This window comes from Halichoeres trimaculatus, unplaced genomic scaffold (assembly GCF_033239565.1).
Source record: "Halichoeres trimaculatus isolate MK-OKI-2021-1 unplaced genomic scaffold, fHalTri1.1 fHalTri1_scaffold_24, whole genome shotgun sequence".
NCBI classification, from domain to species: Eukaryota; Metazoa; Chordata; class Actinopteri; order Labriformes; family Labridae; genus Halichoeres; species Halichoeres trimaculatus.
The window spans coordinates 7,980,828-8,003,274 of NW_027437202.1; the positions used below are offsets into that span (position 1 = coordinate 7,980,828).

The 22,447-nt window shown below is 42.3% G+C and overlaps 3 protein-coding genes across 3 annotated transcripts in view; 1 reads left to right on the forward strand and 2 right to left on the reverse strand.

The window, feature by feature from the left end:
* Positions 1–937: 937 nt before the first annotated feature.
* Positions 938–20,703, reverse strand: LOC141785820 (kinesin heavy chain-like). Its single transcript, XM_074664353.1, has 10 exons — positions 20,472–20,703; positions 19,806–19,882; positions 19,622–19,728; positions 19,442–19,543; positions 17,960–19,355; positions 17,819–17,878; positions 1,757–1,815; positions 1,588–1,647; positions 1,424–1,480; positions 938–1,333 (listed from the first exon to the last, which is right to left on the reverse strand). Exons 2-5 carry the CDS (start codon positions 19,809–19,811, stop codon positions 19,196–19,198), a joined length of 375 nt encoding a protein of 124 aa, XP_074520454.1. The 5' UTR covers positions 19,812–19,882; positions 20,472–20,703; the 3' UTR covers positions 938–1,333; positions 1,424–1,480; positions 1,588–1,647; positions 1,757–1,815; positions 17,819–17,878; positions 17,960–19,195.
* Positions 19,877–22,309, forward strand: LOC141785819 (PI-PLC X domain-containing protein 1-like). The gene is made up of 7 exons (XM_074664351.1): positions 19,877–20,345; positions 20,562–20,698; positions 20,883–21,008; positions 21,120–21,275; positions 21,350–21,462; positions 21,597–21,667; positions 21,751–22,309. Exons 1-7 carry the CDS (start codon positions 20,243–20,245, stop codon positions 22,011–22,013), a joined length of 969 nt encoding a protein of 322 aa, XP_074520452.1. The 5' UTR covers positions 19,877–20,242; the 3' UTR covers positions 22,014–22,309.
* The window catches only part of LOC141785817 (uncharacterized), a 28,333-nt gene continuing 27,237 nt past the window's right edge, over positions 21,352–22,447 (reverse strand). Inside the window, exon 41 of the mRNA XM_074664350.1 lies at positions 21,352–21,460. Coding sequence (XP_074520451.1) covers positions 21,457–21,460 — 4 coding nt within the window. The 3' untranslated portion in view covers positions 21,352–21,456. The remainder of the gene's footprint in view (positions 21,461–22,447) is intronic.

The following is a 22,447-nucleotide window of genomic DNA, read 5'->3' on the forward strand; positions in this document are numbered from 1 at the left end:
TCATCATCTTCATTCATCAAATAAAGACTGATTATTTTCCCTTATCAATGAATTTCCATGAGCCTGAAACTTCAGGACTTAGTCTCAAAAAAAAAAAAATTGACTTAGAAAATGTCCATAATTTTTTGGGTAAGTCCCACACTCAGCTCAACCAAATTTTGGGGAAAATGGGTAAGTCCCACGCCCCATTTTTGTTAAAATGCTAGACTACCCTTATTTCTTTGTTACTTATTGGCTTTATCCATATAGATTTATAAAGATTAAGCCTTATAAATAGGCTAAATGTTATAATAGACCAATTTTACAAAATAAGAGCTGATTATTTACTGTAAAATAGGGGATGGCTTAAACCTTACTAAGTTTTGGGCATTATGATAGTAAGTAGATGAGTTGTGGCATAATTTCAGTGTATTATGATCGTAGTTAGAGAAAAGTTTAGCCAAAGTGTTTGTTCCTGCACATGAATTTCACTACAAGTGAAGTACAATAAATAGAGTACATAATCATGACAGACAAGTTATTCACACAAAAGTTTTTTTTATTCTCTCAACACAGTTTACCAGACAGGAAAAAGACCACTGTAAGCAACATTAAGCCAACATGTCAAAGACAGGGTCCAGCCACTGTGCAGCTTTTCCCTCAGAGCAGCGCAGCAGAGGAGGAAGATGGACTGTAACTGCAAAGTGACAGAGCCACAGAACAGCCCAGCTCCACCAAACACCGCTAGCTACACCACAAACGGAGCTCTGAGGTTCCACACGCACAATGACTGAGCAAAGTCAGCCACGGACCAACTTTGCACTTACAGCAGCATACCTGCGCCACACTTCGCTCCACTAGCCGTTAGAGTAACACTGAGCAGCAGTCAAACCAGGTCTGTGGACGCAAGAGAGGTGGACTGTAACTACTGAAATACATTTGATGCACAACAGTAGCCCAGCTCCACCAAACTTCGCCCACACAGCCCCAGCTCTTCCACTGCTCGGTTACTCAGCGACTTGCTAAGCTAACGCGTCGCAGGCAGAGACTGCCGGTTCCGGCCTGCCAATGACTACCAAAGAGACAAAAGCCACAGAGCAACTTTCCCCTCAGAGCAGCGTGTCTGTGCTGCGCTTCACTCTACCGGCCGTTGAAGTAACACTGAGCAGGAGTCAAACCAGGTCTGTGTGGAGAGGAGTGAGGTGGACTGGAACTACAGAGTAGCCCAGCTCCACCAAACTCTCCCACACAGCCCCGGCTCTTCCACTGCTCGGTTCCTCACGGCCTGTAGAGCTAACACATCACAAACAGAGACTGCTCTGAGGCTCCGGTCACACGTTAGCCAGCCGAGAGCCTGCGGAAAGAGCAAAGAGTGGAATTAGTGGGCTGGATAATAAACCGGGATAATGTACCGAAAATAAAGTCGAGTGGAGAGAAACCTTACCTGAAAAGATGGCCGCTTTGTTTGATCCTCTTCTTCCAACAGGTGCTCTGCCGAGGCCTCAGGTAGCCAGCCGAGAGCCAAAGAAAACAACAAAGAGTGAAATTAGTGGGCTGAATAATGAACCGGGATAATGTACCTTAAAGTCGACAGGGAAAAAACCTTACCTTGAAAAGATGGCCGCTTTGTTTCTTCCTCTTCTTCCAACAGGTGCTTTGCCGAGGCCTCTGGTAGCCCGCCGAGATCATGCAAAAACAACAAAGAGTGAAATTAGTGGGCTGGATAATGAACCGGGATAATGTACCTTAAATAAAGTCGAGTGGAGAGAAACCTTACCTGAAAAGATGGCCGCTTTGTTTGATCCTCTTCTTCCAACAGGTGCTCTGCCGAGGCCTCTGGTAGACATGAAACAGACAATACAATTCACCTGAGTTCAGCTAGAAAGGTTCACATGAATTAATGTTGTCTCCACTTACCTTATACAGCGAGCTCGGGTCTCATCACCCTTCGTGTGTCAACCGTTGTGTCTTCTGAATCGCCTTTTTATACCGTACCTGTTTCCCGCGTATCTTGCCTTGATTGGCAACTTCCGGTTCCAACGTCACATCCGCCGAGGACGTCACCGTCAGGGAACAAAAACTAATAATTATGTTGAAATACTGACACGGCATTTCAACGTATTGTTTTTTCATTTCAATTTCATTTCTCTTAATTACTCTTTCTACGCGTGTGAATAATTAATTATACACGAAAACATCCTCCGCTCATAAGAGGCAGCAGCGCCACTCAGGGATTAATCAGCCAATCAACAGCTGAGAGAAAAAGATGAACATAAAATTATGACAGATACATAAATAAATAAAACTACAGAATGAATACTACCCTTTTAATAACCATTGTATATACCAGATTGTGCATTAAAATAAATAACTAGTTATATATATGTATTTAAAAAAAAAAAAAAACCATGGTCTTATTACCTGTGGCGCTTAAACTGCACTTACCTCTTACTGCTAATTTCCGTTTTGTGAAAAACTTGAAGCTTTCTGTGTCTTTGTAGCTCAGGAGCTTAAGACCCTGACTCTGAATGAACTAGTCATGGGTTTGAATCTTGCTCCCTTTGACTTCTTGTCACATCCTCTCTCCAAAGGAAGCTAAAAGTTTGTGAGCACCTGCCAGGTGGGCACACTAAACATTTCCTCACACACCAAATTGAAGTTCATAGAAAAATATTTCAACAGATGAATTACACCCTCAGTGTTTCTAACAAGCTGGTTTGTTGTGAAGTGTCACTCCTCTAAGTAAGATGATTATTTTTGATTTTGACATATGGAGGCCCAAAAGTATGGCCAAGGTATGCAACGTATTGTTGATAAAACCTATGAGCTGATTTGTTCTCCAACTCCAACCTGTGAGTAAAGAAATGAAGACTGTTTTAAAGATGGATGCTTAAAGTAAGGCAGACCTAATTTTAAAGTAACAGTGGTTTATTTTTTTTGTTTCCCATCTCTTTTGTTGATTTGAAATATAGGTGTCCTTTGACCTTGTTTACAGGCTTGGAGCCTGCTGGTTTGTTCTGAAGTCTCACTCCTCTTTGAAAAAATGAACAAATACCAAAACTTGAAATTTAATCCAGGAGCAAATGTGGAGTTTTAAGATAAGATAAAGCACAGTCTATCAAAATAAATGAATAAAGAAATCATGTCCACATTAAAAAAATAATAAATAAAAACAAATTAGAAAAAAACTATGACTTTTTTTTCATATTCTGAAAAAAAAATGGAGTGACACCTCCACAGATGTTTTGTAGGTGTATTTTGTGACCTGTATTTCATGATGGATGTGTGTTAAGGTCAGGTGATTGGATACTAAAGGGAAGTTGTGAAGAGTGATTGTTATCGTGTATTTATACAGAAGTTGAAGATGCACTGACAGGAAACAGTGAGGCTGTAACTCACAGACACACTATCCAGAGGTAACAGGTAGGTAACACATTATCGCAGCCATCACCTTGGTCAGATCTGGAGCAGGGTTTTGTATTTGTCTCGGCCCCTTTTCACATCCTCTGCCTGCAGAACATCGTTCAGTAACTTCTTGGTTTCGTCTCTGGCCTCTGTCAACTCTGAACTTAATGTCTGAGAGAACAAAAAGGAGAAGAAGATCAGTCAGAGGATGTAAAAATAACAAAAACAGCATGAGAAATAGGACAACAGTGCAGTAAAAGACACAAGAAAAAGAAGCTAATTCCTGATTAAGTGGACATATTTATACAATGCAGCTTCTACAGCCTCCGGTTCTGTAATTCAAATATTTTTGCATTTTAGGTTAAGGAAAATGCTGAGTATTTACGCCCTCGTGTGGTCAAAGTGTGAATTTTGCATTTTAGAATTGGGAAAATAGTGAGTATTTCTGCCCTCCTGTGGACAACAACTATACTGCAATCTTTCTTCCAAAAGCTGATCTATCTTAATTTTGTGGACTGAAACTGCTTTTTGTGTTTCTCTCTCCTTCTTTTCAGATGTCCTAAAATTTTCTTTAATTTCTTTTTGCTTTAATTTATTCAGTAAAACATAAAGAAGGCTGCTTGGTGCTGCCAGTCTGTCACACTGTTGCTTCTGTCTGACATCTTGTACTCAACTTACTGTAAAAAAGGACTTTAAAAATGTAACTAGTTATTAAACAAAAGCTGTGTCAACTACTGAACACTCTCCTGATGATAACACAACTCTGTGTAATCCAGTTCCTCAGAGAGTTGATCTTCTGCAAACCAACAACTCCTCTGAAGCTTCAGTTTGTCTGATCAAACAGAGAGGGTTCAGTGAAGCTGGAGTCCATTTGAACGATATTTAACATGCTACACAGGAGACAGACCCCCTCATGTTGTCATATTTACAATAAATCCCATTTCCATGCCTTAAAAGAGACATATCAACACCTCTGTCATATCAACATGTATGTATTTACATATATGTTTACACTCTATATAAGTTTCATCCTTGATAACAAGGTTTGTCATCTTTCTGCTTAATTCTAGCATTGCAAAATAATTAAATGTGGTTGTGTTAATATCTCTGTGGGTTTAACGTTTACCAGTGCAGTAAAAAGGTTAACGGAATAATTTATAAACTTACAATTTATATAGCATTCTTTTAACATATTTTTTTCTAAGTTGCCTGCGTGTTGATAAATTAAAAAAATTCTCGAAAGTATCTCTGTGTTTTTTTAATTTAATCTTCACATATAGAGATTTCCACATAAAATATTTATTATCATCATTACTTTGGGTTTTTTGCTGCCCTCCTGTGGACAAAAACTATCCTGCAAACATGACTTGATTGCAATATAATTTTTGAACACCAGATGACGGCAAACATCCGGGAATAATTACCACAAACAAAATCTTAGTCAAAAATATTTTATTTATCCCAAGTTAGATAAATTCGTGTTACTTATCAGTTTCTCATCACACAGTACAGCATTAGGAAATTAAAATAGGGAGAAAATAGAATGGGATAATAAAATACACTTTAAAATTAACATTTAAATTCACTGAGAACCATTTTCTCAAGTTATATCTTAATCAAATATGCAAATTAAATGAACAATTTCGACATTTAGCAATTGGTATGACACGTCACAGTGACGTAGGGTGTAAACACGGAAGTTGTAACAACGACACAACAAATGTTGTAAAATCAGGGCGCACGTGTCCATTAAACATGTTTACAGGTAACTGCGCACCTTTTTATTGACACGAAGGACGAGGAGACTTCAGGGATGTTTACGAACCAGCGGAGGACTCCTTCCTTTTGATCGACGCCCTGAGAAAGACGCAGAGAGGCTAACGTGTACCTGAACGCATCACGAGTATCCACGGACTCCAGCTGAGTGTGTTTACTTTGCTGTCTGCAGTCCACGCGTCTGTTTGGAGGTGGACCGTGGATCTGGAGTGCCCTCTACAGCTCTCGACCTTCGGTGAGTCAGCGTCACTTTTCGTTGCAGTGCATTGTACATAACGGCTCCACAGGAGGGCGTTAAAGCGCTGATGGCGTGCTGACATTTTTATTTACTGTCTTATGAATTGCCTTTTGGGATAAATTAGATTAGATTAAAATTAAAATTGAGTTACACTAAATAAGTTACTTTAAGACAACAATTTCTTCATTTACCTTTCCTCGTGTCTGTTGAGCTTGATTCGGTGCCTCATCTCACCCTTATGTGCCAATTTCTGGTTGTTGTTTTTTTCTTTACAACAAAACTGCTGTTAGAGAATAATGTTGCCTTGCTGTTTTTTTGTGTTTGTGCGATCTGCAAATCTCTTTGCAGAAAGAGCTGGTGTTGTTTGCTTACTTGTCATTGTGATGGAGATTAGACGCAAATATCTTTGGCACATAAATGACATCAACAGGGAATGTGTGTTAGTAGGTTGTACTTGGTGTGTCTGGAGTTGTTGATATGAGTCTGCCCTTCTTTAGGAATAATCTGAGTTTCTCAGATTTTGTATATTCACATTTCTCTCAGTTTGGTGGATAACTTTTTATGTGAGTGTATCGGTAAAATGTGAATCATTTTTAAACTCAAGCTTGTTTGTTAACACTTCATCCTGCTGCTCAGGTGAGCTGATGACATGCAGGTTATGTGAGGAGTGGTAAAGTACTGTCACAATTCCAGTTACATTATATGAGCCTTTAGGAGAGTCATGCTCTCAGACACTAACCAGGTGAGCTTGATTAAGTCCGGGGGGGGGGGGGGGGGGGGGGGGGCTCATGCTATGCCAGCTGATCTTAATTAAGTTAACAACATCAGGGTTGGGAGGGGCTCAGGACTCAGGGTTGGGGGGGCGGGAGGGGCAGCACATTGGTCATACTTAATGTCTCCACACGAGGGCGTCTCGGTGCTGGAGCCATGCTGGTGTCATGCCAGCTGATCTTAATTAAGTTCACAACCTCAGGGTTGGGAGGGGCTCAGGACTCAGGGTGGGAGGGGGACAGCATATTGCTCATACTTAATGTCTCCACACGAGGGCGTCAGAGCGCTGTCTTTTTTTATTTATTGTATTATATATTGACTTTTGGGATAAATTAGATGAAATGAAATAATTCACAGACAACAAATAATTCATTACCTTTCCGGTGTCTTTTGAAGTTGATTTAGTGCCTTATCCAACACATATGTGCAAATACTTGATGTTTTTTCTTCTTTACAACAAAACTGCAGTTCTTTGTGTTGGTGCGATCTGCAAATCTCTGCAGAAGGAGCTGCTGTTGATAGTTTATTTTTGATTGAGGTGGAGATTAGATGCAAATATCTTAGGCACATAAATGACATCAACAGGGAGTGTGTGTGTAGATTGTACTTGGTGTGTCTGGAGTTGTTGATTTAGGTCTGCCCTTCATTAGGAATAAATGTATTAAAGCACCTAAATCTTCCCAAATATTAACATTTTTACACACTCTGTGTGTGGAGTTACTCAGATTTTCTTCATCATTTTTCTCTCAGTTCACTCAGACACTACCCAGGTGAGCTTGATTAGGTCCGTAACAACTCAACACACGGCTCAGGGATGGGCGGGGGAGGTGGGGTGTGTGTGTGTGTGTGTGTGTGTGTGTGTGTGTGTGTGTGTGTGTGTGTGTGTGTGTGTGTGTGTGTGTGTGTGTGTGTGTGTGTGTGTGTGTGTGTGTGTGTGTGTCTCGGTGCTGAAGCCATGCTGGTGTCATGCCAGGTGATACTAATTAAGCTCACAACCTCAGAGTTGGGGGGCGGGAGGGGCAGCACATTGGTCATACTTAATGGCTCCACACGAGGGCGCCTTAGTGCTGCCTTTTTTTTACTGTCTTATAAATTGACTATTGGGAATATTTTTATGAAATTAAACTACAACAAATAACTCATTCACCTTTCCTCGTGTCTTTAGAGCTTGATTTGGAGCCTCATCTCAATCATATGCGCCAGGGTTGAGCAAGGGAGGTGGGGTTGAGGCTATGTGTGTATGTGTGTGTGTATGTATGTGTGTATGGGTGTGTGTGTGTGTGTGTGTGTGTGTGTGTGTGTGTGTGTGTGTGTGTGTGTGTGTGTGTGTGTGTGTGTGTGTGTGTGTGTGTGTGGATCTGCATGTGTGTGTGTTGGGTGTGTGTGTGTGGATCTGCATGTGTGTTTATTGGGTGTGTGTGTGTGGATCTGCATGTGTGTTTGTTGGGTGTGTGTGTGTGGATCTGCATGTGTGTTTATTGGGTGTGTGTGTGTGGATCTGCATGTGTGTGTGTTGGGTGTGTGTGTGTGGATCTGCATGTGTGTGTGTTGGGTGTGTGTGTGTAGATCTGCATGTGTGTGTGTTGGGTGTGTGTGTGTGTGTGTGTATCCCAGTGACATACGCCTTCAGCAGAGTCATGCTCTCAGACACTAACCAGGTGATCTTAATGAAGTTGGTTACAGCTCAGCTCAGTGCTCAGGGTGTGTGTTCGGTGTGGATCTGCATGTGTGTGTGTTGGGTGTGTGTGTGTGGATCTGCATGTGTGTGTGTTGGGTGTGTGTTTGTGGATCTGCACGTGTGTGTGTTGGGTGTGTGTGTGTGGATCTGCATGTGTGTGTGTTGGGTGTGTGTGTGTGGATCTGCATGTGTGTTTGTTGGGTGTGTGTGTGTGGATCTGCATGTGTGTGTGTTGGGTGTGTGTGTGTGGATCTGCATGTGTGTGTGTGTGGATCTGCATGTGTGTGTGTTGGGTGTGTGTGTGTGGATCTGCATGTGTGTGTGTTGGGTGTGTGTGTGTGGATCTGCATGTGTGTGTGTTGGGTGTGTGTGTGTGGATCTGCATGTGTGTGTGTGTGTGGATCTGCATGTGTGTTTGTTGGGTGTGTGTGTGGATGTGTGGCTCAGAGTTGGGCGGGGGAACAACTCAGTGCTCAGGGTTGAGCAAGGGAGGTGGAGTGTTGGCTATGTGTGTATGTATGTGTGTGTGTGTGTGTGTGTGTGTGTGTGTGTGTGTGTGTGTGTGTGTGTGTGTGTGTGTGTGTGTGTGTGTGTGTGTGTGTGTGTGTGTTGGGGGGAGATGTGTGTCTGTGGGGGGGGGGGGGGGGTCAATATTAGTCTGCCCTTCATTAGAAATAAATGTATTAAAGCACCTCAATCTTCCCAAATATTAACATCTTTACACACTGTGTGTGGAGTTACTCAGATTTTCTTCATCATATTTCTCTCAGTTTGGTGGATTTAATCTTTTTATTTTTGTATTTTTTTACTTATAGGAGTGTATCGATAAAATGTGAACTATTTTAAACTTAAGCTTGTTGGATAACACTTCATCCTGCTGCTCAGGTGAGCTGATAACATGCAGGTTATGTGATGAGTGGTAAAGTACTGTCACAATCTCAGTTACATTGTTTGAGCCTTTAGCAGAGTCTTGCTCTCACACACTAACCAGGTGAGGTTGATTAGGTGTGTAACTGCTCAGCTCAGTGCTCACGGTTGGGGGGGGGGTGGGGGTGGTGGTGGCGGTGGTGGGGGGGGGGTCAACTCGCAGGGAGCGGGGTAGAAGGAGTGGGGGGCGCTCGCAGGGAGCGGGGGGGGGGGGGGGGGGGCGTCGGTAGCAGCACATTGGTCATACTTAACAGCTCCACACAACTCAGTGCTCAGGGTTGGGGGTGCGGGGGTGGGGTGGGGGGGAGCCGGTTCAGGGTTGAGCGGGGGAGGCGGAGGGGGGGAGCGCTCGCAGGGTGGGGGAAGTGGGGGGAATCGGGGGCAGCACGTTACCTAAAGTCTCCACACGAGGGCGTCTAGGTGCTGAAGCCATGCTGGTGTCATGCCAGGTGATCTTAATTAAGCTCACAGCATCAGGGTTGGGAGGGGCTCAGGACTCAGGGGCGGGAGGGGCAGCACATTGGTCATACTTAATGGCTCCACACGGGGACGCTAGTGCTGCCTTTTTATTTATTGTCTTATAAATTGACTTTTGGGAAACATTTGATGAAATTAAATCGCAACAAATAATCCTTTTACCTTTCCTTGTGTCTGTAGAGCTTGATTTGGTGCCTCATCTCACCCTTATGCACCAATTTCTGTCTTTTTCTTCTTCTTTACAACAAAACTGCTGTTAGAAAATAATGTTATCTTGTTGTTTTTGTGTTTGTGCAAGCTGCAAATCTCTTTAGAGAAAGAGCTGGTGTTGTTTGCAGCCCTTAATCAGCATCTTTGCTCCTTATGCATGTGTATGGTCCTAATGAAGGCTTCAGTTAAACACTGACAAAAGTTCAATAACTATCAGGTACTGCTACAGTTAATCTCTTACTGCACCTTTTCCCACACCTTGGTCGACCTATCTTAGTTTAAGCAGGGCTGCTGTAGAAGATGTTTCAGAAGCACCTTCTTCCAAGCCCACTATCAAACAAGAGCGGCTGCTTTAAAGTTTTGCATAAATTTCTATAAGGGAAAAAACAACAACACATGAAATCAGCATTCTGTAAACCAAAACAGTGTTTGCATGCTTTTATTTTAGTACATACTTTTTTTTACAAATATAATTAATACAAACAAAAAAAGCAAATATAAACATCAAATAGTACAAACATAATTCAGGTTGAGCAAAATCAAGGGAACATTTCAATCCAAAGTATAATGGGATAGCAACATAAAGGAAAGATAAAAAAGAGGCCATACGATTGAGAAATAACATAAATAACTAAAATAGATACAGGAAAATCCTCACAAAAAGAGCAGCCATTAATTTCAATATTAAATCTCCTATTTAAAAATTGATTTGTGGGATAGATTTCATTTAAAAATTTTAATTTAATCCTTTACTTTTGGGAGTAGTGGATGAAATGTATTTCATTCTTATTTTCCTGATTTCATCTTTGTCATATTCTTGAAGGAAATATTTTACTTTGAATTGGATTGGGGTAAATTTGTTCCAAAAATTTTTTCAAAGGAATTGGTTTGTGCATTTATCCTCACACAAGTCAGAACCTTTAAAGCAGAGCTGTCTCAGTCCAGGCAGTACCTCAGAGTGGATCATTTCCTCCTTAACCATTATTTTCACAGAAGTTGGGAATGCTTTTATAATCCCATTAAAAAAACTTAAAGTACATGTCAGTCACAATTTTTCTCAAAATTGTTTAAAACTTAATAAATTCCCTTGAGCATCCATACAATGAGCAACCACCCAAACTCTGAATATACAGATTTATTCTTTAGAAGCACATATCTGTTGTTTCACAAAGGGGTACTGTGTGGAGTAAAATTATGTTTATAATTCCCCCACCATCCTTGTAATTTTTGACATTGTCATCTTTCCTTATATACTGCATTTGTTTCTCCAAATGAACTTGAAATTGATACTATCTATATGTTTTATCATTTTCTCTTTTAGAAGTAAAGAAAATGCTGGGTAAATGAGTCTGGACAGACTATCCGTCTTGGTAAGTAGGATTCTCTCAAATATTGTTAACTCTCTGTAACCATCTATCTAAAACAGACTTACATTTGTCAGTATTACCCCACAAATTACTTTTGTATAATACGGTGTCATCCTTGGTGATTAAAATTCCCAGATTTTTTATTTCATTTTTCACTTTTATGTTGTTTAATAGTTGCAAAGGGTGATCATGTATAGTCAGTATTTATGTGCACACGGCTCAGAGTTGAGCACATTTCCCATTTATCTAAATTCAATTGTAATCCAGAAGCCTTTGAGAAATAGCTGATGGTTTGTAAAGCTAATGGGAACCTGAGAATAATTAGCACAAACAAAATCAGAATCAAAAATACTTTATTGATCCCACATGGAGATAATTAGTGTTACTTACCAGTTGCTCGGCACACAGTTCAGCAGTAGGAAATAAAAATAGGATGTCCTCAAACAGGATGACCTGTGTGATGAGAAAATTCAAAATTTATTGAAAGTATCTCAATCAAATCCCAATACATAGATTTCCATCTGGAACAGTGCATATTGACGTCATCACCACTTTTGGGGGTTTTCTGCCCTCCTGTGGACAAAATTTTCGCTGCAACCATGCTATGATTGCAATATAATTTTTGAACACCAGATGACGGCAAACACCCGGGAGAATACGCTACTTTTATTTTTCTTAATTTATTGAACATTATATCAATATAAAAAAGGCCTAAACCAACATTAAACAAAATCAAGAAAAAAGTTTAATTTAAAGCATTATAAGTTAACAACATGAACATAAAAGAACGTAAAGGAAAGAAAAAAAGAGGCCGTTTTAGAAATAACTAAAAAAAAAAACTAAGAAGAAAAAAGTTCAAACAAGAGTGGCTGCTTTAAGGTTTGATATGATTTTTTTATAAGGAAAGGAAAAAGAAGAACAAAACAAATCAAATTCTGTGCAACAAAACAGTGTTTGCATGCGCTTATTGAAATACGTACTTCCAGTTCCGGTAGATGAGGCCATGTTTGTAGTTCCATAGGAAAGCGCTTTATTTTTAACACGTTTTGTGAGTTTCTTTGATTAAAACTAATATTTCTTCTCAAACTGAGTTAGATAGATATTAAATGAGGAAAAAACTATCAATTCGTGTTTTATTCTGATTTTTGTGAAAGTTTTTTTTGTTTTTGCTCGTACGCATGCGCGGACAATGACCTCCTCTCCGGACGTGACGTCGGAACCGGAAGTTGGCAATCAGGACATGGCGTCTCGACAGCGTGGTCGCAGCTCGAGCTCTCCGTTTTCTGATTTTATCGAAAATAAATAGTTTTTTGGGCTGAAAAGAGAGACGTGGGACCAAGAAAGAAATTCGCGAAGGATGCGGTGAGTCAGCGTGTGAACGGAAACATAGAAATAGAGTAAACGGCCGCTGTTTGCGAGCTACCGCTAGGGCTAAAGCTTATGCTAACGGTAGAGCTAACCGGAACCTTTTTTACTGATATTTGACCACATTTAGTTATTCTTTATGTGCTTGAACACTGTTCTACTGTTATTTTATTTAAAGACACCGTAGTTTTTTTATTTTATCGAATAGTTTTGCAGTTATCACCGGGGCTTCCTCGGGCTGAGCACGTGCTTTGATTTTCCCACCTGAGGTTAATCAACCCACTAATTCGACCTTTTCTCTTCTTTTACAGGTTCTGTGCGACGCTGGTGAGTTGCAAACACGGACATTTCTTTCTTTCTCCTACCTGCTGTGGTCATTGTGTGACTGGAACCTTGGGGCAGACTGTTTGTGGCGTGTTAGCTCTCCGAGCTGTAAGGAACCGAGCAGTGGAAGAGCCAGGGCTGTGCGGGAAAGTTTGGTGGAGCTGGGCTACTCTGTGGTGTGTGTAACGCTATCAGTAGTTACAGTCCACCTTTCTTCTCTCCGCATAGACCTGGTTTGACCGCTGCTCATGGTTACTTACAGTGGCTGGTGGAGTGAACCACGACATGGACATGCTACTCCGAGGGAAAGGTTGTACAGTGGCTACTTTCTTTCTGTTTCTAGTCTTTGTGTGACTGGAACTTCAGGGCAGGCTGTGTTTATGCCATGTTAGCTTTACTAGCTGTAAGGAACAGAGCGGTGGAAGAGCCAGGGCTGTGTGGGAGAGTTTGGTGGAGCTGGGCTACCGTGTGGGGTGTTTTTCACTCCACTCGGTAGCTACAGTCCACCTTTCTCCTCTCCACACAGACCTGGTTTGACTGCTGCTTGTGGTTTCTTACAGCTAGTAAAGCTAACACGGCACAAACACAGCCTGTCCTGAGGGGAAGGTTACACAGAGGCTAGTCTCTTTCAGTCCGTGTTTGCTAGCTTGCTGCTTCAGTGGGCGCTTCGGCGTCCCTGAGGTGAACCTGGTCCGTGGGCTTGTAATTAGGTCACACCCCTTCATTAACTGAATTTGCATATAAAGATTATTCAAATTTATTCCGTTGTCCATGCTCATTCTTTCATGCATTTCATTTTTTTTATTTGACTAGAAATTTAAAATATTAATTAAAAAATTATAACTTTTTTAAAGTTGAAAAGGTTTTTATTTTTTTTTTTTTACATTTCTAAGAGTAAAATGTTGGTGTTTAAGTACAAGACAAAAAAGTTGAAGTTCGTTTGAGAATTTTTATTGCAAGAGATCAAAGTCAAAACCAAACAGAAATTCACTGGAACCTGAAAAAGAGAAGAGAGCATGCAATTAGTAGAGTAATCGACTGAATTTTTGGAAAAATGACTTAAAAAATTTGCTAAAAAATGTTTACCACGAGCGGAGAGCCGGCTCCTTTCCACCCCTTCATCACCAAGAGACCGCGAAGAAGCCCCACATCCCGGTCAAGGAGGTCTCTGACTCGGGTCCCGAGAAACACCAAGCGAAACTTGATGCTTTTCCAGCCCGAGCAAGGGCTCTCCTCGACGGGGATGTGGGGCCTCCTCGTGGTCTCTTGGTGATGACTGGGTGAAAAGGAGCCGGTTCTCCGCCTGTGGTAAGCACACTTTCACCGAGAAGCTGAGCTGAAGCGTGGTTCCTTGCAGGTGGACAGCGAGCCGACACCAGGACACGAGGCTTCTCCCACATCTCCACCTCCAGGTGAGTCTTCAGAAGCAGGGCCTGAAATGAGAGGAGAGCATGGGGTTAGTGGATTAATCGACTGGATCTGGTAATATGACTCAAGTTTTGGGGGAAAATGCTTTTCACTAGCGGAGAACCGGCTCCTTTTCGCCCAGTCATCACCAAGAGACCGCAAAGAAGCCCCACATCCCCGTCGGGAAGTGTCCTTGTTCGGGCTGGAGAAACACCAAGCTAAGCTTGATGCTTCTCCTGCCCGAGCTAGTGCTCTCCCTGGCCGAGATGTGGGGCTCCTCGCGGTCTCTTGGTGATGACGATGTGTAAAGGAGCCGGTTCTCCGCTCGTGGTTAGCTTTTTTTAAAACTTTTACCGAGAAGCTGAGCTGAAAGTGTGGTCTTTCTTGCAGGTGGACAGCGAACTGACACCCACATCTTCACCTTCCGGCGCGTCATCAGAAGCAACCGGAAGGACGCCCGTCATGGAAGAGCAACCAACCGAGCCGGAAAAAAAAGGCTGAAATGAGAGGAGAGCATGGAATTAGTGGATTCATCGACTGGATTTTGGTAAAATTACTAAAGTTTTGGAAAAAAAATGCTTTTCACGAGCGGAGCGCCAGCTCCTTTTCACCACGTCATTACCAAGAGACCGCGAAGAAGCACCACATCCCCGTCCGGAAGTGTCCTTGCTCAAGCTAAGCTAGATGCTTTTCCATCCCGAGCAAGTGCACTCCCTGGCGGGGATGTGGGGCTTCCTCGCGGTCTCCTGGTGATGACGGGGTGAAAAGAAGCCGACTCTCCGCTCGTGAAAAGCTTTTTTTGTTTTTTTAAAAACCTTTACCGAGAAGCTGAGCTGAAAATGTGGTCTTTCTTGCAGGTGGACAGCAAACTGACACCCACAACTCCACCTTCCGGCGCGTCGTCAGAAGCGACCGGAAAGACGCCCGCCATGCTGGAAACCGCGTGGTCCAGCAAGAGCAACCAACCTAGCCGAGAAAAGGTCCTGAAATGAGAGGAGAGTGGGATTAGTGGTAGGATTAGCAATAAATTGATGTGTGCTAATATTTTTTTTTCTTTTTTTTCTGCAGGCGGACAGACCGAGCAGACAACAGGACCTCACCTGTTAGCCTCCACGTGCTTCATTGAAAAGCTAGCATGAAGGAACCCGGCTTCTCCGGCCTCCCCTGCTCCCGGCCCATCATCAGATGCGGCCTGAAGGACATCGGACATGTCGGGGACACGAGGTTTTCCAGCAGGAGCAACAACCGAGCCATCCGAAAGATCTGAGAAGAGAGGAGAGAGTGGAATTAATGGTAGCATTAGCCGCTAATTGAGACGTGCACAAAAGTAATGTTTGTTCTTCTTTCTTTCAGGCTTCACCGAGCTTCCTCCAACAAACCGAGCAAACAGCACCTGAAAAGAGAAAAGAGAGTGTTAGTGAATTAATGGGTACTTTGACGGTTAATTGAGAAATGCACTGAAATAAAGAAAAAAAAAGAAACTTACCTTGTGTCTTTGTGTCTAAAACAGTTTAGCAGAGAGTTTGTAAAGAAAGTGTTGAATTATTGAGTTGATAGAGTAAATCTTGCTCAAACCAAAGTCCAAAGTAAGGCAAATGTACCTTACTTTGAGACTCAGCCTGGGGAAAGTGAAGCAGAGAAACCTGCCAAGAGAGGAGAGATGTGGACGGTACGGAGTCTTCAAGAAGACTGAGCACTGATTCTGTAAACTGCCCCGCTTTTATAATGTAATTTTAACACACCTGAAACCAATTAGCAATCAAAATGCTGTAACTGATCTATATGATCTAGATCTATAATGATCCTCTGTAGATTCTATGAGGTCTAGATCTATGTTGCAATATTGCTGGCACACCTGTATGACCTCACATAACTACAAGACCTGTCCACTCCTATATGATACAATAAGTTCATTGAGATCATTCAAACTATTTGTTTGAGATCTGCTTTAATGAGCTCTGAGTTCTCGTGGTTTGGGTTCATGAAAGCTTTGGACTTATTGCCTGTCCATGAGAAGAATGAGGGAAAAAACTTTTCATCATTTCATTCCACATTTCTTTTTATTTAACATTGTCCACACTTTGATAAACATCAGCAGGGGATGAGACTGACAAATGTCCACTTGTAGTGAAATTCATGTGCAGAAACAAACACTTTGGCTAAACTTTTCTCTAGCTACTGTCACAGTACACTTAAATAATGCCACAACTTTTTTCTACTTACTATCATAATGCCCAAAACTTAGTGAGGTTTAAGCCATCCCCTATTTTAGAGTACATAATCAGCTCTTATTTTGTAAAATTGGTCTATTATAACATTTGGCCAATTTATAAGGCTTAATCTTTATAAATCTATATGATAAAGCAAATAAGAATGACACAAAGAAATAAGGGTAGTCTAGCACTTTAACAAAAACGGGGTGTGGGACCTACCCAATTTTCCCCAAAATTTTGTTTAAGTCCCACGCCCTGTTTTGGCCAAATTTTGGGGAAAATTGGGTAAGTCCCACGCCCCATTTATGTTAAAACGCTAGACTACCCTTATTTCTTTGTGTTATTCTTACTTATTTGCTTTATCCATATAGATTTATAAAGATTAAGCCTTATAAATAGGCTAAATGTTATAATAGACCAATTTTACAAAATAAGAGCTGATTATTTACTAAGTTTTGGGCATTATGATAGTAAGTAGGAAAAAGGTGTGGCATTATTTAAGTGTATTTTGACAGTAGCTAGAGAAAAGTTTAGCCAAAGTGTTTGTTTCTGCACATGACTTTCACTACAAGTGAAGTACAATAAATAGAGTACATAATCATGACAGACAAGTTATTCACACAAAAGTTTTTTTATTCTCTCAACAGTTTACCAGACAGGAAAAAGACCACTGTAAGCAACATTAAGACAACATGTCAAAGACAGGGTCCAGCCACTGTGCAGCTTTTCCCTCAGAGCAGCGCAGCAGAGGAGGAAGATGGACTGTAACTGCAAAGTGACAGAGCCACAGAGCAGCCCAGCTCCACCAAACACCGCTAGCTACACCACAAACGGAGCTCTGAGGTTCCACACGCACAATGACTGAGCAAAGTCAGCCACGGACCAACTTTGCACTTACAGCAGCATACCTGCGCCACACTTCGCTCCACTAGCCGTTAGAGTAACACTGAGCAGCAGTCAAACCAGGTCTGTGTGGACGCAAGCGAGGTGGACTGTAACTACTGAAATACATTTGATGCACCACAGTAGCCCAGCTCCACCAAACTTCGCCCACACAGCCCCAGCTCTTCCACTGCTCGGTTACTCAGCGACTTGCTAAGCTAACGCGTCGCAGGCAGAGACTGCCGGTTCCGGCCTGCCAATGACTACCAAAGAGACAAAAGCCACAGAGCAACTTTCCCCTCAGAGCAGCGTGTCTGTGCTGCGCTTCACTCTACCGGCCGTTGAAGTAACACTGAGCAGGAGTCAAACCAGGTCTGTGTGGAGAGGAGTAAGGTGGACTGGAACTACAGAGTAGCCCAGCTCCACCAAACTCTCCCACACAGCCCCGGCTCTTCCACTGCTCGGTTCCTCACGGCCTGTAGAGCTAACACATCACAAACAGAGACTGCTCTGAGGCTCCGGTCACACGTTAGCCAGCCGAGAGCCTGCGGAAAGAGCAGAGAGTGGAATTAGTGGGCTGGATAATGAACCGGGATAATGTACCGAAAATAAAGTCGAGTGGAGAGAAACCTTACCTGAAAAGATGGCCGCTTTGTTTCTTCCTCTTCTTCCAACAGGTGCTCTGCCGAGTCCTCAGGTAGCCAGCCGAGAGCATGCGAAAACAGCAAAGAGTGGAATTAGTGGGCTGGATAATGAACAGGGATAATGTACCTTAAAGTCGACAGGGAAAAAACCTTACCTTGAAAAGATGGCCGCTTTGTTTGTTCCTCTTCTTCCAACAGGTGCTCTGCCGAGGCCTCTGGTAGACATGAAACAGACAATACAATTCACCTGAGTTCAACTAGAAAGGTTCACATGAGTTAATGTTTTCTCCACTTACCTTAGACATCGAGCTCGAGTCTCATCGCCCTTCATGTATCAGCTGTTGTCTCTTCTGAATCCCCTTTTTAAACCGTACCTGTTTCCCGCCTTGATTAGCAACTTCCGCCTCTAGCGTCACTTCCGCCGAGGACGTCACCGTCAGGGAACAAAAACCATAGACCTTAAAAATATATATATACAGTCTTTGACAAAAACGAATTATTGAATAAAAATTATGACAGATACGTAAATAAATAAAACTGCAGAATTAATACTACCCTTTAATAACCTTTATTTATACCAGATTGTGCATTAAAATAAATAGTTATATTAAAAAAAAGAAAAAAAAGAAAAACAAAGCATTGTCTTATTACCTGTTGCACTTAAACTGCACTTACCTCTTACTGCTAATTTACCTTTCGTGCTTAATGTTTCTGCTTAGAAATGCCAAGAGTTGAAAAGAAGTGTCAAAAAACACATATGTATATAAATTTAGATATATATAGAGGAAGAACATCAAATGTAAGAAAAACTTGATGCTTTCTGTGTCTTTGTAGCTCAGGAGCTTAAGACCCTGACTCTGAATGAACAAGTCATGTGTTAAAATCTTGCTCCCTTTCACTTCTTGTCACATCCTGTCTCAAAAGGAAGCTAAAAGTTTGTGAGCACCTGCCAGGTGTGTGTCTCTGTAGCCCAGTGGTTAAGGAGGCAGCAGGTGGTGAGTTCAAATCCTTCTCAGACCTTGGTTGAGTTTTCAAGTCTTGCAGGAAAAATACGTTAAAAGCGCCCAGAGCCCCATCCTGACTTGTCCTGGTTGTGGCTGAGTATGGAAATGTTGGGGTTGCAGGTTTTTCTTAACTTTTAATCCTCTTCCTCTCAGACACTGACTTGAAAAATCTTCAGTCTCCTCCTCCAGAACCTTTACAGACATGGTCGTTATACACGGTTGCTGTCTTGTTCTCGTGGTCCTTCTGTGCTGACGAAGAGGGTTTTTAAAAAAACAACGTGGATGTGTGAATGAAGACAAGTTTACAGATTTAAGGACGTTGTCATTTCCTGAAAGGGTCTAGTGAAGCATCTGATACTTTAACAGTTTCCTCCATTGCCTGTGCTAATTAACTAATTAATTCACCAGTTAGTGTAAGCACAGCTCATGGAGGAAGTGGAGGAGTCTGGTCTCCAGCTGTGAGGACCCAGAATGAGGGGACTCAGTGAAACAAGGAGCAAGAATCACAACGTTTAATGAGATGATGTTTCACACAACAGAAAAGTGATGAAGGGTTTTTTTTCCAGTTTGAATAAAATCTGCAAAAAGAAGAGAAAGATGGTTAGTGTTTGTTGTTCTTGAACTCACCACGGTCTCCTCCAGGCCCTTCAGGTCCTCTCTGGCCTGCTCCCTCTGCTCGTTCAGGAGTCTGTGCACAAAGCAGAACGTTGAACAAACACACAGAGAAGAGAGGAGTCAGAGACAGGCCACGCTGAGGTGTCTTCAGGTACCTACATGAGTTTGTGCAGCTTGGCATCTTTCTCCTGCTCCTCGCTCTTCAGTTTGTCGTAGTCTGACATGAGTCTCTCCTGCTCCAGCAGCAGGCCCTGGTTCAGACTGAGAGGAGAGCAGGTTCATGCAGAGACAGAGGATTTTTCTTTTTCTCTATGATGGTGACGTCTGACGTCTGCTTACTCTGTGAGCTCGTCCAGCATCCTCTGCTTGTCTACGATCTCGTCTCGGAGGCGGCTGAGCTGCTTGTGGTGAGCCTCGCGGTGGTTCTCTAGCTGCTCCTCCAGAGTCTTGTAGAAACAAAAACAGGTGGTGAGATTTGAAGCAGTTTTTCCAGCTGTGTGTTTCCTTTCCAGCCTCTCCTCACCTTCATGTCAGCGTCTCCTTCCTGTCTGCAGATGTCCTCCTTCTCCTTCTCCTCTCCTGACAGCTCGTGTGGTTTCTCTGAGGAGCAAAAGGAGACAACACGCTCAGGACATAGCGCGTTTTCTTAATGTTGCACACTTGTTGTCAAATTGATGAAGATGTTTTTTCATAATTTACTTGTGTTTTGTGTTTATGCATGTGCTTCATTAAGTTGCAGCGCCGTGAGCTTTAGTAGCTTCGTGGAAGTGGCCATTTAGCCCAGCAGACGGCGCTGACGTAACATTTTAGAAACCAGCGAAGAAGAAGATCCCGGAAAACTTTGTAAACAATCAATGTAGAGACAAAACTAAAAGGAAATACAGCCTGAATCAAGGAAATTATGGACAAAATGGACTTGAAACCAAGACAAATTAGTAAATAGCGACGGTGGAAGGGGATATGGAAGAGCGACAGCGGCGACAACCCGGAACTAACCCGGACTGGATGTCGTATCTGCCCGAGGAGCTGCTGGATGTTCCGCTGTGGAACCTGGCTATACCCGGTAACACAGAAAAGACAGGGAGACGCCGTGTTGAGGGTTTTGTGTAGAAAAGGACTGCCCAAACTACAATAGAAATAATAAAAACCGTACAAAAAATATTAGTCCCACACGTTATCGTCTACTTCCGTTTAAATTCTGAACTTCCTCTTTCCAGACACGGTTCGATCGCATGTTTTTGGTGATTTAAGCCTGATTTCCTCCTCTGTCTCACTACAGGGAGCCACGACAGTATGTCTTTCTGTCTGGATGTGTCCTCTCCTGTCCTAAAATCAGAGCCCCGCCTCCTCAGAGTGATTGATAGACTGTTCCCCTGCTGGACTCGCCCCTGTGTGTCCCGCTGGGCCACCACACAGGTAGTCCTGCCCTGGTCTAATTAATGAACTAATTAGACCACCTAACTAATTAAAGTTAAATATCAGTCACTGATGGAGTACTATGTAAAGTTACAGCATCTGTCAGGTGACAGACTTCACTAAACCTTTGCAGAAACAAAGCAAATACTACATACAGTAATAAACCTTACCTGTGTGTGTGCAGGAGTCAGTCCTTTCAGACCAGTGTGACCTCGGGGTTCGTTTCTTTGACCTTCGGATTGCCAGGAAGCCAGCGGAAGGCAGCAAGTTGTTTTTTGCACATGGCATCTACACACTTACAACTGTGAAGGTAAACAAACATACATGTGATTAAAGACTGTCCTTACACTGAAATCTCTGTAAAGAGGAAAAACTCAGGAAATACTGAATAAAATGCTCACTAGTGTTTGTTTGTGTGCAGGAGGCTCTGGGCGAACTTGCTGTCTGGCTGGGTGATCATCCTAAAGAAATTGTGTTCATTTCTTGCTCGCACTTTGAATCACTGACAGATGAAGATCATTTGAATCTGGTGGAGTTCATCATTGCGCTGTTTGGGAAAAAACTCTGGCCCTCTGAGGTAGCTTTGATTTTCTCTTTTTTTTATATTTCATTGAGTTAATTGAATACTTATTTTGTATTTGTTACCTGAAGGATGTCCCCACTCTGCGCTCCTGTTGGTCTAGAGGTCAGCAGGTTGTTGTTTCCTATGGGGACCAGCAGGTGGTGCTGCAGTATCCTGAGCTGTGGCCTGGAGTTCCTTACCTGTAAATACACAACAGGAATGATTTACCTACAAAATTAATCAAATTATTCCAACAAAGCTATTATCATTCTACAGTTTTAGCGCATGTTGCTGGTGCATCACTCTGACTGTTTTGCTGATTTGATTTGTTTCCAGGTATGCCGACAGCCCAGACCCAAAGAAGGTGATTGCCTACTTGGAGGACCAGAAGAGCAAAGGCAGACCAGGTATTATCTCCATCGACAGAGTAGAAGTATCAGTATTATCATATTTTTGTGCATCTTCTTAGACTGAATGTGCTTTTTTTCAGCTGGCTTTTACGTCAGCGGTCTGAACCTGACAGAAGATGCTCCCTACGTGCTCCTCCACCCTCTCCAGAGTATGAGGAAGATGACGAAGAAGGCTCTCTCTGTGCTGCTGGACTGGGTGAAGGAGCAGCGCCCAGGCTGGCAGCAGGTGGACGGAGTCAACATCCTCTGCTGTGACTTTGTGGCTTTAAGTTCGTTCTGCTCGCTTGTCATTGACCTGAACTACAAACTGCAGAGGTTTCCTGTTACAGATCCTGTCAATTAAATATTACATCAAATCTTTTTCAATATCCTCAAGTCGGTCTGCTGAAGATTACTTTTAATGTCTTGAACAGTCACATTTGGTATGCTGGGAGTATTTTGATTGCACTTTGGACTCCTCTTTAAATGAAAAAATCACGAGTTGATCCCTACGATTATGTTCCTCTCATACTTGATGTTTACACTTTATCATCTCAGCTTTATTTTAAATATTGTAAATTGTCTGTTTTTGAATTTTATACACTGAATTTTATATTATATACTTTTGTACACTGTAATAAAATCAACTTTTAAGTGTGAGATCTTTTGAGTGTTTTATGGATACAGATAACTGTACAAATATCACAAGAAAGCAGAAATCACACAACACACTGTACACTTTACACACTGGTTTATTCAATGAGATGCAGCGTTTCACACAGAGGGAAAAAAAAAACA